The sequence below is a fragment of the Brienomyrus brachyistius genome, chromosome 1 (assembly GCF_023856365.1).
Source record: "Brienomyrus brachyistius isolate T26 chromosome 1, BBRACH_0.4, whole genome shotgun sequence".
NCBI lineage: Eukaryota > Metazoa > Chordata > Actinopteri > Osteoglossiformes > Mormyridae > Brienomyrus > Brienomyrus brachyistius.
The window spans coordinates 28,172,751-28,187,375 of NC_064533.1; the positions used below are offsets into that span (position 1 = coordinate 28,172,751).

The 14,625-nt window shown below is 41.5% G+C and overlaps 1 protein-coding gene across 6 annotated transcripts in view; it reads left to right on the forward strand.

The window, feature by feature from the left end:
* The first annotated feature begins 919 nt into the window (after positions 1 to 919).
* Positions 920 to 14,625, forward strand: part of LOC125748658 (transmembrane protein 71-like) — a 30,148-nt gene continuing 16,442 nt past the window's right edge. Inside the window, exons 1-9 of one of the 6 annotated variants that reach the window (XM_049025133.1) lie at positions 920 to 1,561; positions 5,339 to 5,388; positions 5,742 to 5,948; positions 6,935 to 7,110; positions 7,578 to 7,775; positions 8,029 to 8,101; positions 8,372 to 8,433; positions 8,528 to 8,574; positions 8,698 to 14,274. In XM_049025133.1, coding sequence (XP_048881090.1) covers positions 5,363 to 5,388; positions 5,742 to 5,948; positions 6,935 to 7,110; positions 7,578 to 7,775; positions 8,029 to 8,101; positions 8,372 to 8,433; positions 8,528 to 8,574; positions 8,698 to 8,721 — 813 coding nt within the window. In that variant the 5' untranslated portion in view covers positions 920 to 1,561; positions 5,339 to 5,362 and the 3' untranslated portion in view covers positions 8,722 to 14,274. Of the gene's footprint in view, positions 1,562 to 5,050; positions 5,190 to 5,303; positions 5,389 to 5,741; positions 5,949 to 6,934; positions 7,111 to 7,577; positions 7,776 to 8,028; positions 8,102 to 8,371; positions 8,434 to 8,527; positions 8,575 to 8,697; positions 14,275 to 14,625 lie in introns of those variants that run through there. The other 5 variants (XM_049025125.1, XM_049025110.1, XM_049025142.1 and 2 more) reach the window with 5 other exon arrangements.

Here is a 14,625-nt window from a genome sequence, read left to right on the forward strand (position 1 = left end):
CCGGAGCCTATCCCGGAAGCAATGAGCACGAAGCAGGGAACAACCCAGGCCAGCCCATCGCAGGGCACACTCACATACCATTCATACCTACGGGCAATTTAGCAACTCCAATTAGTCTCAGCATGTTTTTGGACTGTGGGGGGAAACTGGAGTACCCGGAGGAAACCCCACGACGACATGGGGAGAACATGCAAACTCCAAAGAACATGCAGACTCGAACCCGGGTCCCAGAGGTGTGAGGCAACAGTGCTAACCACTGCACCACCATGCCGCCCTATGTTTCATAACAGTCACTTATAATTGTTCATCCATCCATCCATCCATCCATCCATTCATCCATCCATCCATCCATCCATTCATCTTTTTAAACCTGCTTGTCGTGGCGGTCGAAAGCCTCTCCCAGAAGCTACAGGCAGAGAATAACCCAGGACAGGGTGCCAACCCTTCACAGGGCCCACATGCTATTAACACAGCATTCACACCTATGGAAAATTCGGCAACTTAACCTCGGCATGTTTCTGGGCTACGGCTGTAAAACCCCATGGCAACATGCAAACTCCTCATATTAATTGCCATAGCTGTTGTTTTCTTTCCCCATTATTTTTGAGTTAGTAATGTAGAACAAACGTATCCTTGCTCATTCATACCCATGACATTTTCACAGAGGAGCTGAGAATTATTCTACAGTATTATTATAGTGTTTTGTTAGCTTGTTTTGGCTTCTCCGCTACATTCTGAGAAGTGTTTAGGTTTTGCTAAGTAATGAGACAGAGGAATGGTTTTGAGGTTTTATATGAAGAAAATGTCAACAGTTAACTAGTAAATAAGAAGCAAACAGGACGATTGCTATGCGACCTTAAGACATCCGGGGCTTAGTCACGCAGACCTAATCTGCCTGCGCGTGCTCTTGCTTATAGTTAAGCAAATCATCCGGCGCTAGTTCAGGTGAAGCCTCGAACGCCCCAAAATAGTCTGGATACAAACATTCAATTTTTTCATTTCCAACCATCCATTTTCTATACTCGCATGCAAATTTATATGTTATATATGGTACTGTGGCTGGAACTGTTTCTGTTTGTATGAATGAAAATGACATTTTCAATATTGCATGTGTTCGTTGTTATTTCTTGTTCCAGTATTTAATGGAAGGTACCACAATAACAGGATTAATTATGTAAACTTCAAGGGATTAAAAAGCAGTAAGTTTAGATATACTGCTAACGTTTAATGGGCTGTGGAACTGCAAACGGGAACGTGTGTAACCTAATTATTCAAACCCGCTACAACCAGTGATTTAACCTCTTAGTAAAGATGAAACAAACCTGCGATGTTTATAATTTGGCGATGTTACTGTATTATAATTTACCGGTAAATTTATTAAATTGTGGTTCTATGGGACCTGCACGTGTTGCTTTAATGTCACAGCTTCCGTGACAGTGTTTTAATGGGTGTGGTACTATGACAAGTGTCATCTTAACTTGTCTTAACCAGACATGTCTGCCAGAAACGCCATTACTACGCTATGAAGTTAGGATGAATGAAGTAATCTGACTTAAAGCGAGTAAGTATCAGCTGCATTTTTAAACGTAGTTAAAACAGGACAACTTATGTATTACACAATTAGAGTTTATTATTATTATCGTTGTTATTACACTACACACATTACAGCATAAGACACGCATTATTTGTTGGCTCCAAATGTCATGAGATATTTCAAGACTACTTGAAGATGAATCCTCTTAGGTTCTTCAACAACCCCTTTCACGTTTAAACGGTTTACTAAACGTGAGTTACATTTTGTCACAGTAATAGCGAGGTTGCCAACTTTGCTCAGCGTGCTGGAGTGAGGTTTTCCATTCGAGACAAGTCTGTAGACGCATTTTCGTGTGTATAACAGTTTTATTACCTGGTAAGTAGTCGATCGGGTTTGCAAACTACCCTGCGTTTTTGATGCAGCTAATTCCAGGTTTATAATCGGATAGTACAGATTTGCCGTAAGATTTCTGGCGTTAGCGTGAGTGTCGCGCCAAATGCGTGACCTGGCAACCATATAACTAACAGTAAGCGAGAATAATAAAAACAGGAAAGTACGGTACTTCGGAAAAAAGTGGCCATAAAAAGTGAAACGTGCTTGGCGTTGTAGAACTTATGTCAGGTGAATAATAATAGAAAGAAATATAGATGGGAAATAATAATTCCCTTGCAGTCACTGTGTGACTTTTTATCACAGCAAATATTAATGTATGAGAGAGTGTGTTAAATATTCGTTATTTAGGTGGGAGACTGAGCCTCGGCGGTATTGCATGATGCATAGCGCTTCCTGACACAAACCGCACCAGTCTCTGAACTCGGTACATCTGTGCAGTTTGTTTCTTTTCCTTAGAAACGAATAGAAAACAAACCGTTTCCTAAGACACGGCTGCTGTGGTGCTGCGAAGGAGCGTCTGATACTTAAGATCAGACATTCACAGGCGTGCGTGGTCGCGCTGATAGGGAAGCCGAGCTCCTGCCTGCCCATGCTTGACCTTATTAGCCCTGAAATATTCTGCATTTCATCCTTCCGTGAAACAGTGCGGTGTATTTCAAAATATTTCCGGGCTGATTGTATTCTTTTTTGTTTTCGATGGTAAATCTTAGTTTCACAAGGTACAGGAATAACATTTCAGTACTGTTAAATGTAACGTAGTTGTATAAATTCAGTAGGTACACTTGCTTAGATTGCTCTCTCTTCACATTATTAATTTTGTTATTATGGCAGGATACCTCTATTTTAGCTAATTCCAGCAAAAAAAAGTTGCAAACAATTGCAGAAGGTGCTGTACTCCAGGTATTGCTCAGTGTTAGTAGTTGCAGGGTGTATTATGTTGCCTCATGCTTCTTGTCAAAGTCATTTATATATTACCCAGGGATTGATTTTTGTAGTTTATTGATTCAGAGTAATGAATGGAATTGCATAGATTTCCCATTGACTATAACCACATAGGTATCATAATATTAAGACCATACTGTATGTATTGAGAAAGTTACTGTTAATGTTATATTATCTGGGTGACATTGTGGTTTAGTGTTTAGCATTGTAGCCCACTGATAGACACAGGGGGGAGGGGGGGACCAGTGCCTCTGTGGCTGAATAAATGCTGCTTAGGTGCCCTTTTGGGTGGAAAAACACCGCTTTTCGCTGCTCTTCACATGATTTTGCCTTCTTCATGTTAGGAGATGTGCCCTATAGAGCAACAAAATATGATGAAGTGTATTAATGAGTGCCCTTGTAATGGAGATAATCTGATACAGTGCCCTATAAGGTGCCCTTACGATGGAAAATGGTGCAGTTATGAAGTGCCCTTGTAATGGAGAGAAAAATGTGATGTGGTGTCCCACTATGAGATGCAGATTCCTGTACATGCGATAAAAGTAAATGAATAACGTACCGTCTATGTGTTCCTCTGTATACCAAAATGCGATATCTAGGTTGCCTCTGTAGTGCACAAACATTATCTTAACAATCTTAATCAGGGACTACTTCACCAAACATAGTGTACCATTCTACTGTATATGTGTTTGGGGGGGGGGGGGGGGGGGGGGTCACATGTCATGCAATATGTGCCCTTTTCATTTTTTTTCCCTATTTCGTCTATTTGTCCTGTACTGCACTGCTGTTTTTCCTGTCCAGCACTGGTGTTTGTCCTGTACTGCACTGCTGTTTGTCCTGTACAGCACTGCTGTTTGTCCTGTATTGCACTGCTGTTTGTCCTGTACTGCACTGCTGTTTGTCCTGTATTGCACTGCTGTTTGTCCTGTACTGCACTGCTGTTTGTCCTGTCTAGCACTGGTGTTTGTCCTGTCCAGCACTGGTGTTTGTCCAATCCCCTAATACAATACCCTGAAACTGTTGTTTCTGACTTTCTCTGTGTTCCTTGAAACAGATGTGACAGTGAAATCTAGAAATCTACTTTGCTCCAGCTCTTCTTATGAAGGTGTTTGATCTAATGTTCATGACGTCACACTGATTTGTTCATCAGTGTGTGTGTGTGTGTGTGTGTGGGGGCGGGGGGGGGGATAATATAATAGGGGAACCTGGTCCTGTAAAATTGTCTAATATTCACTAGCTGTTATGCCACCATGCAAGCCATCATGGGACCTAATGTCTCTCATGAGACAGCTACCCATACAAACAGACACTGTAGGTTCAAGGCATCCTTTGGGTTTCATCAGCCATAAACCAATCTCTCCTGCCTGCCCACCCTTCTGCCTGTGACGTCTCTCCTGCCTGCTCACCCTTCTGCCTGTGACGTCTCTCCTGCCTGCTCACCCTTCTGCCTGTGACGTCTCTCCTGCCTGCTCACCCTTCTGCCTGTGAAGTCTCTCCTGCCTGCCCACCCTTCTGCCTGTGACGTCTCTCCTGCCTGCTCACCCTTCTGCCTGTGACGTCTCTCCTGCTTGCTCACCCTTCTGCCTGTGACGTCTCTCCTGCCTGCTCACCCTTCTGCCTGTGATGTCTCTCTGGCCTGCTCACCCTTCTGCCTGTGACGTCTCTCCTGCCTGCCCACCCTTCTGCCTGTGACGTCTCTCCTGCCTGCCCACCCTTCTGCCTGTGACGTCTCTCCTGCCTGCTCACCCTTCTGCCTGTGACGTCTCTCCTGCCTGCTCACCCTTCTCCCTGTGACGCCTCTCCTGCCTGCTCACCCTTCTGCCTGTGACGTCTCTCCTGCCTGCTCACCTTTCTGCCTGTGACGTCTCTCCTGCCTGCCCACCCTTCTGCCTGTGACGTCTCTCCTGCCTGCTCACCCTTCTGCCTGTGACGTCTCTCCTGCCTGCTCACCCTTCTGCCTGTGACGTCTCTCCTGCCTGCCCACCCTTCTGCCAGTGACGTCTCTCCTGCCTGCTCACCCTTCTGCCTGTGACGTCTCTCCTGCCTGCTCACCCTTCTGCCTGTGACGTCTCTCCTGCCTGCTCACCCTTCTGCCTGTGATGTCTCTCTGGCCTGCTCACCCTTCTGCCTGTGACGTCTCTCCTGCCTGCTCACCCTTCTGCCTGTGACGTCTCTCCTGCCTGCTCACCCTTCTGCCTGTGACATCTCTCCTGCCTGCTCAACCTTCTGCCTGTGACGTCTCTCCTGCCTGCCCTGCTGCCCTCTCCTGTCTGCCCCCCGTAAGCATCAAGGAGATGCCTACAGTCCAATCATGTGAAAAGTAAGAGTCTCAGCTTGTGAATTTCTTCTGCTTTAATTAGCTTTGTAATTCAATGACTTAACATTCCTGTCCTCATTGGCTGTTAAAATTGTGTGTCCTTTCTTTTCAGTGCAGTTTCCCTGATAACACTCTTTGCCTTCATCTTACAGCGTCAACCTGGAGTAAAAAAGGAGATGCTTACAGTCCAGTCATGTCAAAAGTAAGAGTCTCAGCTCCTGAATTTCTTCTGCTTTCATTGGCTTGGTAATGCTGATAGTAACGATATAGGTGTCGCAATTGTTTCAAATAAAAAAGACTCGATAATAATGGATAGAAAGATAAAATTTGTTAAAACACCATGTTACTATATGTTCAACAGATCATCTGAACTGAATCCATAAGAAATCGTCAAGTAATTTTATTTATTTTGTATTATTTCTTCATTATTGAAAATTATTATTATTATTATTATTAGCTGACAGACATGTTATAGTTTCCCATACAGACTGAAAGGGGGCACATTAAAATGATCTTTATCAGCACAAAACCATTGAATGGCCCTTTATTTTGCAGCCTATCCCCAATATCACCTGGGAGTTGTGAGGACCACCTCTCTGTCAGCTCCTTTGCGGAATCTCCAAGCTCCTCTCGCCGTAGCACCCGCCTCCTCACCAATGGCTACTATGTCCTGTCAGACGACAGCATTCTGTCCGAGGACGAGGGAAACATCTCCCCCTCTCCCTCCCAAGCTAACATTTCCTACAAGGAGAACATGGTTCGGTGAGTACCACCTTGGTACGATACCAGACTTTGGACCACATTTCCCAGTGGTCTTCATTTCTCCGACATTTTCATCATGTCTAACAGATTCACTGGGCAAGGAAAGTTATGGGATGAATTTTGGAAATTGTATTTGTACTCTCTGCAAGTAATAGGTGATGAATTGAGCCAACAGGTAAAATTCCTGTTTTGCTCCCTAGTTAAAGTGAACAAACTCACTCCCACACACAGATCACACTTATTTCATTACTAATTGCTCAATTTTACCCAAACCTCGGCCCTCTCTGGCAAGATGAGCTTGTGTTGACGAATTTTACCTGTTGCTCAATACACTATTATTTGCACTCTAGGATCAATAAATGATATCTTACAGTTGTGCAATGAAAACAAATATTTTCTTATATAATTTTTTCCTATCCATTTTTCATGACCATTCATGCAATCCTCCATTACAGTTAGAGCAAACTGCTCCTTCAGCAGGAAGCCAACCTACCATAATGCAGATGTATTATCCATCCATCCATTTTCCAAAACGCTTATCCTACTGGGTTACGGGGGGGTCCGGAGCCTATCCTGGAAGCTATGGGCACGAGGCAGGGAACAACCCAGAATGGGGGGCTAGGCCATCGCAGGGCACACTCACACACCATTGACTCATACATGCATTCCTACGGGCAATTTAGTAACTCCAATTAGCCTCAACATGTTTTTGGACTGTGGGGGGAAACCGGAGTACCCAGAGGAAACCCCACGACAACATGGGGAGAACATGCAAATTCCACACCCAGGCGGAGACTCGAACCCAGGTCCTAGAGGTGTGAGGCAATAGTGCTAACCACTGCACCATCACTGCACCACCACCACTGCCTGCGGATGTATCAAATATCCCCAATTCACACAAATCACATGTAGCCTGCAAGCTCTGCTGCTACTTTTGAAGGGGGCAGTTACAGGATGGTCTGTGTTTCATTTTGCACTCCTTGTAGAGTGTTTAATAGACGCAAGAGGAGGTCATTCAAGTCACTGGCCAGTGTGTTTGACATGAGCCAATCGCATGAGTCCTTGCTGCAAGGGAAGGTGCCTGATAGGACGCCCCAGTCTCAGCTTACTCACACAACATGGATGAAGGGCACTGAAGAGGGAGATGGTGACTTGACTCGAGGTGGGTGAACAGGCATGTGTTCATGTTATAAACCAGCGGTTCTCAAACGGTTCTTAACCTGTAAACTTCTCACCACAGGCACAGAGACTTAGCCTGCTACGGTTTAGAGCCACATGCTATCCCCAAATTATTATTCATGTTACTGGAATTTTTTCACCCTCGTGGTATTTCACTGCTCGTGGTATTTACCCAAAGTGGTACCTCGCCAAAAGGTTTGAGAACCACTGTTATAAACCACTGCTTTTGGTTATGTTGTGCTTTTCCTATTCTTTATTACTTGTACTTTTAAGGCTCATAATTTTGCCTTAATATCTTTTTTTCATAGAAAATTGGAAACAGTATGCTTCAGCAGGAATACATTAGATAGATTTTTAAGTTTTTCCAAATGTTATAGGAATATATCTTGCATCGCCTCCGTAACTGTAGAAAGGCGAGTGAACAGTGACCCGTGCCTATGTGTCATCCAGGTCATGGCGCAATTCCAACACGTCCAGAGAAAACTACTCCGCAAACTCACCAACAGGGGGAGCTACATGATTTGCCCCTGGACACCGAGGCCTGCTTTTCTCAGGAGCAGTTCAGTCATTCCCTGGGCGGGTTCCTGGACATCGCATCTCAATCGCCATTCACTGCTGCGAAGCTCCGTCATATGAAACTGCTGACAGGTGAAATGTCAGGCTGACAAACGCAGCTTGCATACTCATTCATTTTGTACTATACTGTAAGATTCAAAACATTTGAATTGTAACAAAAATAAAGTATTCCCATAACAGTATGAACACTTCATGATATTTTATAAGCCTTATTAATAAATCCTCATCCATATTATGAATTAGTAATGCTGCATAATGTGAATTTCCTTTGTTTATGTGGAAGTAAATGCAGTTACAGTGCAGTAAAATTCGCCCTGCTTTTCAGGCTCTAAGACCCAGAAAGTTCTTTTCTTCATCATCATTCTGTTGGTCTGTCTTCTTACGGCAGTGTTCTCTTGGTAAGACTCCCTGAAATCTCACATACTTAGTCTGGCTGATAACTAGCCAGTGACTTTATGATCTAACTGAGCTAAACTTGCCATCTCCAACAGCCTTTACAGCTGTGGCTCTGTTGGCTTATTAGTGTAAAGCTTCTACACATTTATGTCTCTTGAAAGAGTGAACTATGCGCCCTGATGTTACATTGTGTTCACCAAGTTCTCCTGGAAATGAACTGGCATCTCATTTTGACGCAGTAATTTTAATTATGTATGTCATTTACCTTACAGGTGGATCTTAGGGGGTCTGCTTTTCGCTTGTGTTACCTTTACATTGATATTGGCTTCCTATTGTAAGTTCTTTTTCTTAAAATAGAACTAATGACCACAAAACGTTTAAGTGTTTTTTTCTTCTAATTCTCCGTTTCAAATGATAATTTCTCACAGTGCTTACAAATACAACACTTCAGACCACAAGACTGCATAAAACAGCGGTGAGTGTTTCTTCTTCATGTTTTGATTATAATATCCCCTTAAAATAAGATTTTGCTTAACAATGCTCTCGTAGTTCTCTTCTAAGAAACATTTACTAATTAATTATCACTGTTGCATTACAGGGAATCACCCCCAAGCAGGAATAGCAGATTGAAGGGCAAAAGAAGACATATAATATACTATATTTTTACAAAACATACATTTTATTATGTACAATGCGATAAAACAGCCAAATATTTTGATGTACAGTTAGTTTTGGAAAGTTTCAGAGCGATCAATTTTGTCTGACGGCGCACATATAGTATTTAAGTAAACAAATAGCTACTTTTTAAATAGTGTTAAAGCTATAATTGATTGTGATGATATGGGGGGTTTGTGACTCTGCTGGCACCTCTGGAGTGTAGGTTCTCCTCTCCTCTCTCCTCCTCGTGTTTCTCCTCCTGTCGTATGGTTTTCCTCCCTCGCATCCCATCTAGGGTGTAGCCCAGCCCCATGCCTCATGCTGCCAACCCCCCCATCACCCCACAGACATACACATTACGCAGGGATTGAAATACTGATCAAATTAATCAATTATTATTTTGAATAGGTTATGTGCTGTTGAGTTTGCGTATGTCACCAGCTAGTTGTTCCATGAGGATTGCAGCTGGTATATCATTTTCTCACTGAACATTAATGAAGTGTTTCTTTTTCGTAAATAGCAAAGCTGTTATGGGACTTGCACAAAGGCACACATCTTGAAAGAATGTAGAAGAGTTATTTTAAGTCCAGACGCTCGTCTATTTATGAATGAGATACGTTCCAAACGGCCGTTCGTGACTTGGAATGTTCGTAAGTTGTTATTCATCATCATTTTAAGGGTATACGCAAATACAAAGAACTAGGATGCTGGGAGTACGCAGGCTATGCTGCTGCGCGGCGGAAGTAGCGGTCAGAAGATCTACTAGGCGGAATTGGTGTGCAGAAAAAAAATTGATGTTGTGGACAGGAAACGGGAGCCCAATGAACACAATTTGGACTTACTGTCCACTTCGTTCGTATGTCTGAAAGTTCGTAAGTTGAAAGTTTGTAAGTAGAGGAGCATCTGTATTTGGTTAGTCCCCTAGTAACTGAAAATTGTAGAAAACTTTCTTTGGAGCAGTATACCAGCAAAAATGAGCCGCTACAGGGCTAACTTTGTGTTAGCTTTGACGCACACTTTTTAAAAAATATATATTTTTTGTATCTTTGTGACCAATAATTAAGACACTTTAAAATAATTTATTAATGAATTCACTTACTGGGTAGTTTGCATATTAATTCATTTGTGTGAACCGTATTTAACGACTTAAAGACGTGGCACCATAACATTAATAAAAACAAACACAAAACCAATTTGGTAGCTGCAATTAACATAAGCATATATCTGCACCATGTTTTCAGAAGAGCCATATACTGTGTTGCATTCACATGCTGCATCATGTTTGTCTTGTATTAGAAGCCTCCCATGGTGTGATCAGTTTATTTCATGTTATATTGGCAGCGCGAGGACCTGTTGATGCGTAACACCCCAAATGTGAGGTACAGTGTTGTTAATTGACAGTTAATTACATCCATATACCATATTTCCTCTTTGAGGCACACAATGAGTGAAGGTCTTACATTGATTAATTTAGCTGATAATTGTGCAAAGAAAAAAACAAGTGGATGAAAGCTTGGGGGGTAGCTAGTAACCTGGGGAGTTGCGGGCCTTGCTCAGGGTCGTGACAGCGAGATGTTTACTCTACCAACCATACAGCTCGAACCCACAACCTTCCGGACATGAATTCATAACAATGGATAATAATAAGTAATAATGGATTTTAAAATAGGAGATCTGTCTGAATTCAGCCTTATTGCCAAGTTATCTGAAATGATATTCCAAATACCGTCAAGATTAAAAAAAACCATTACAAATTCATTTTGCCATCTACCAAGCTAAAATATGCAAATAAATTCTGCTGGCTGACTAATAAGAATATATCCTTGGCTAAAATGTCTCTGTTATTTCACCATCCAACGAGGCTACAGTATGTATTGAACTCACACATGCTGTGTATATACATTGTATGCTGCTTCAAGTCCTGCTCGGAATATCCGACTAGAGAGTTGGAAAATTGTAATTACGACATGACGCATGTTCGGGTGGTTAGGTCTGAGCAAAATGGAGGAGATAAGAAAGCAACTTTTTGTTTCCCCCCACAGTCAAAAAACCACGCTAAGTTGAACTGCTGCCTTTCTTTGTAAATAACTTTACCTATTTTGTGTCATTTGTCATAATAAAAAAATCATAAAATATATATATATTTTTTAAATGTGCATGCACTTTTGAAATACGTGGGCATCCCATCTCGGGCTAATGTCTGCATTGCGCCCATGGCTTCCGTGATCAGGGATGGAAAATGGATGGATGGATGGATGGATGGATGGTATGTTAATTTATCAAACTTGATAAACTGACATGAAAACATGTGCAGTGCCCATACAAGTGCAATGTGTTGCCTAGCAGCTGTAAGCATTAAACAAACAAGCTTTTTAGTCTATATTTTCATTCAGTATTTTTAACACAATTTTGGAAAACACAGAAAGTAAATGTCAGGACTCTGTGACCATGATCTGAAGGTTCCTGGATCTAATCCCATAATCAGCAGAGTAATATCATTGTTTGGGCCCTTGAGCATCTTCCAATAGCTGTAGGGACTGTCTGACCTTGCTCTCTGATCCTCACTTTTATGTTTTAAACAATAGTATCTGCAAAATAAATGTAAAGATTTCTTTATCTAAACAAACAACATAATATCATCTAATAGCCCATTGTGACCCTCCATTGTATAAGCAGTTGTAAGATGGGACTTCTTGAATTTCAGCCGATCACAATTATTAAAAGACCATCAATTGAAAATATGTTGAAAAAGAAAGGCAACAGTGCTTAAGAAAAAAAAACTGTTTCAATTCCATCCTTGGCATGCCTTCCTTTAAAATTCTTGCATTTGCAGTTTCTTGATACTTCCAGAAGAGGGCACTGAAAGACACCGAATTCTCTTTCTGGAATCTGCTGGAAAAGCCAGAGCGTACAGGATACTGAATCCTCATTTGCTAAAAGACAAATGTCTTCAGTAATTATCATCTCAAGTGACTATCGTTAGTCTTATGAGAATGCTGGCACCTCTCAGGTTTTTTAGGCTTGTCTTCAAAGCTTCAGCAGTGCAGCTTTGGCAGTGCAAAGGAGGCAAAGCCTTAGCCTCAGCACACAACTGGAATGCAGTGACACACGACTGCCATTTTGCTTTAGGGTTGAACATGAATGCCCTGTTTTCTAAATCTTCACATTGAAGCAACAATTAAACAACATGAAAGTTGTATTAGGCTTTGATTAAAAACATACTGGAGGTCAATAATACATAACGTTTGGCATATGGTTATGTATGCAAAGTCCTGCCTGTGAATATGCTATTTGATATTAAAACAGAGCATATCAGTGTAAAAGATGCAGGCACTACAGGGCGCTGGCAGCACCCCTGAATGTAATTCCCTTCCAATCCTAAAGCCTGAGATCAAACAACACTGCTAGACACGAAAATGTAAGACAAAGCAGTAAGATCATGTCTCAGGGGTGTCTAGACCAGTGGTTCTCAATCTTTTTTGCACTGTGACCTACTTTTTACCATGCCAGCTTAGTCTAGACACTATATCAGGTATAGGCTTAAATTAACGCTTTGATCAAGCACAGTGAACACTGCAATTTACACCAATCAATGCCTATTGCACAAGTCTAATTGGATGTGCCAGTGAATTTTAAATTAAGCATCTGTGGTTTGATTTCTTGGATTGGTTGTGTTCGCTAATTTTGTGCTAAGCAGTCGCAGACCCAAGACCCATTTATATAGGTTAATTATAAGATTGAGGCTGGGAAATCTGATCGTAGATCAGTATAAGAGCGTGCTGGTTTCAAAATGCTTACATTTACAACTCTGCCTCACGACCCTTTCAGAACTTGAGTTGCGACCCATGGGTTGAGAATCGCTGGTCTAGACCACTGACCCAGAAACGGTCCTCACACTGAAACTCCATGTGCTGTAAACGGTCACCACAAATACAGAAAGTAGAAAACTAGGCAACATAATAGGCTGGCCCCCCATCCTGGGTTGTTCCCTGCCTCGTGCCCATTGCTTCCGGGATAGGCTCCGGACTCCCCATGACCCAGTAGGATAAGCGGTTTGGAAAATGGATGGATGGATGTTAATACTGCAAATGACAGTAATGCTAATATAAAGGTTTTCATTATCACTTGCAATTTGATTCCAACTTACCACTTTTAAAAAAAATTGGGATGTGTTCAAAACAGTACGGTTTTACAATGTATAAAAGAAAAATATATATAAATAACCAACTGTTCCTTTACAAAACAGCAAAGAGCTTGGCGCTCCTTTAGCACCCTCAGCTTTCTTGACTGGTCTACATATGATAGGAAACAAACGCAGTGTAATGTTTCACACAGAAACCAGAAAACCCACTTGATTCGATGAGATTCTCGTAGGTTTCTCCCTGGTGTTTAAACAAGGCAGAAGGGCAGTAATTCTGTCCAGAATGGGTGATATTGAGCTGGGTTTAACACTGTCAAAGAATAAGCACAGGACATGCTTTACAGAAAGTTATTGATATGAACGCTACCTGTCTGGAGTATGGGTTATCAAGGATGAATATAATAACAGGAAAGTTTAGCTTTTAATTTTATTTTTTAATAAAATTATTTCACTGAACATGCCTCAATTCAGTCTTTGCAGGTTTCAGAGTTCGTTGACTAATGTTATACTTAAAAAGAAATCTGTAATATAAAAAATTTTATATCTGAAGAATAGACACAAGATATAAATACAACAAACATGCGTCAAATTTATCATCACACGAAAATAATACATATACTAATTCTTGAAAGGGTGGTTCATTAGGTCTCTGTGCCTGTGATCGGAAGGTTTCTGGTTCAAATCCCAAGACTCAATTGCACATCACTTGAATTGTGCAAAGGATGAAAGCATCTTCCAAATAATGGAATCGTTCGTTTAATTATTCATATATTCATATTGTTTTACAGTGCCTGTTTTAGTTTTTTCCTGTACTTTCTTTCGGTATACTCTCAAGAAGAATTATCCTCTGTTTGATGAATGATGGAGAATGATCCCACAGCTGGGAAAACGTAAAAATTTTAAGCCTGGGAACTTTCGGCCTAGTTGCCGGCAGCTACTTGCAGATTCCTGAAGGGACCTGGGCTATAGCTTTCTCCCCTCATGCATATTAATTTGAGCAGTAGCGCATTTCCATGTCATTTTCACTGAGCCAGCATAAATGTGCGTGACCAATGGGGAAATCCGGAGGTAGCTTTTGGAGGGAAAACGATGTGACCCTCAAGCTTCGGCAGAGTCGTGCTTTTGAATAGTCAGCAGGCTCCGTGAATACCTCTTCACTTACCAACACTGTGCTCCTCTGTCATCTCCAAGGCTGAAAAATGACTTTACAGTCCTTTCCAACCTTGGTTCCCTAAACCAATTTGTTCCACTGATGTCTGTTGTTGGGCTGGTTTCCAAGACAGTCTTACACTCTGTCTTCTACTTTGTTGAATATGCTATGGACTTGGCGACAGTTCCTGGTTTTAAATGTACATAGAACAAGAAAACGTATTAAAAATAAGTCCAAGTGCCAGAGGATCCTCTTACTTACCCCTGATACTAATGTGTACCACTTTGTAAAATGATTTTGTTACACTATCAATTCTCCTAGCATATTCAGCTTGCTACATGTTGATCATTAATCTTTATTAAAATAAAGATTGTGCTATATATCTTAACTGCAGTATGAGAATGAAACATGCATATCACATAATTATTATCGCATTCAGCTCATCAGTTAGCTGTTTTATGGGAGGAAATCAGATGGGCATTAGTATAATCATTACTGCCACTGTCACTTATCTGCAATCTGCATTAGCTGTATTCTTACTGAACTTTTCCGAACTAGTTAATAAGCAACAGTTACAA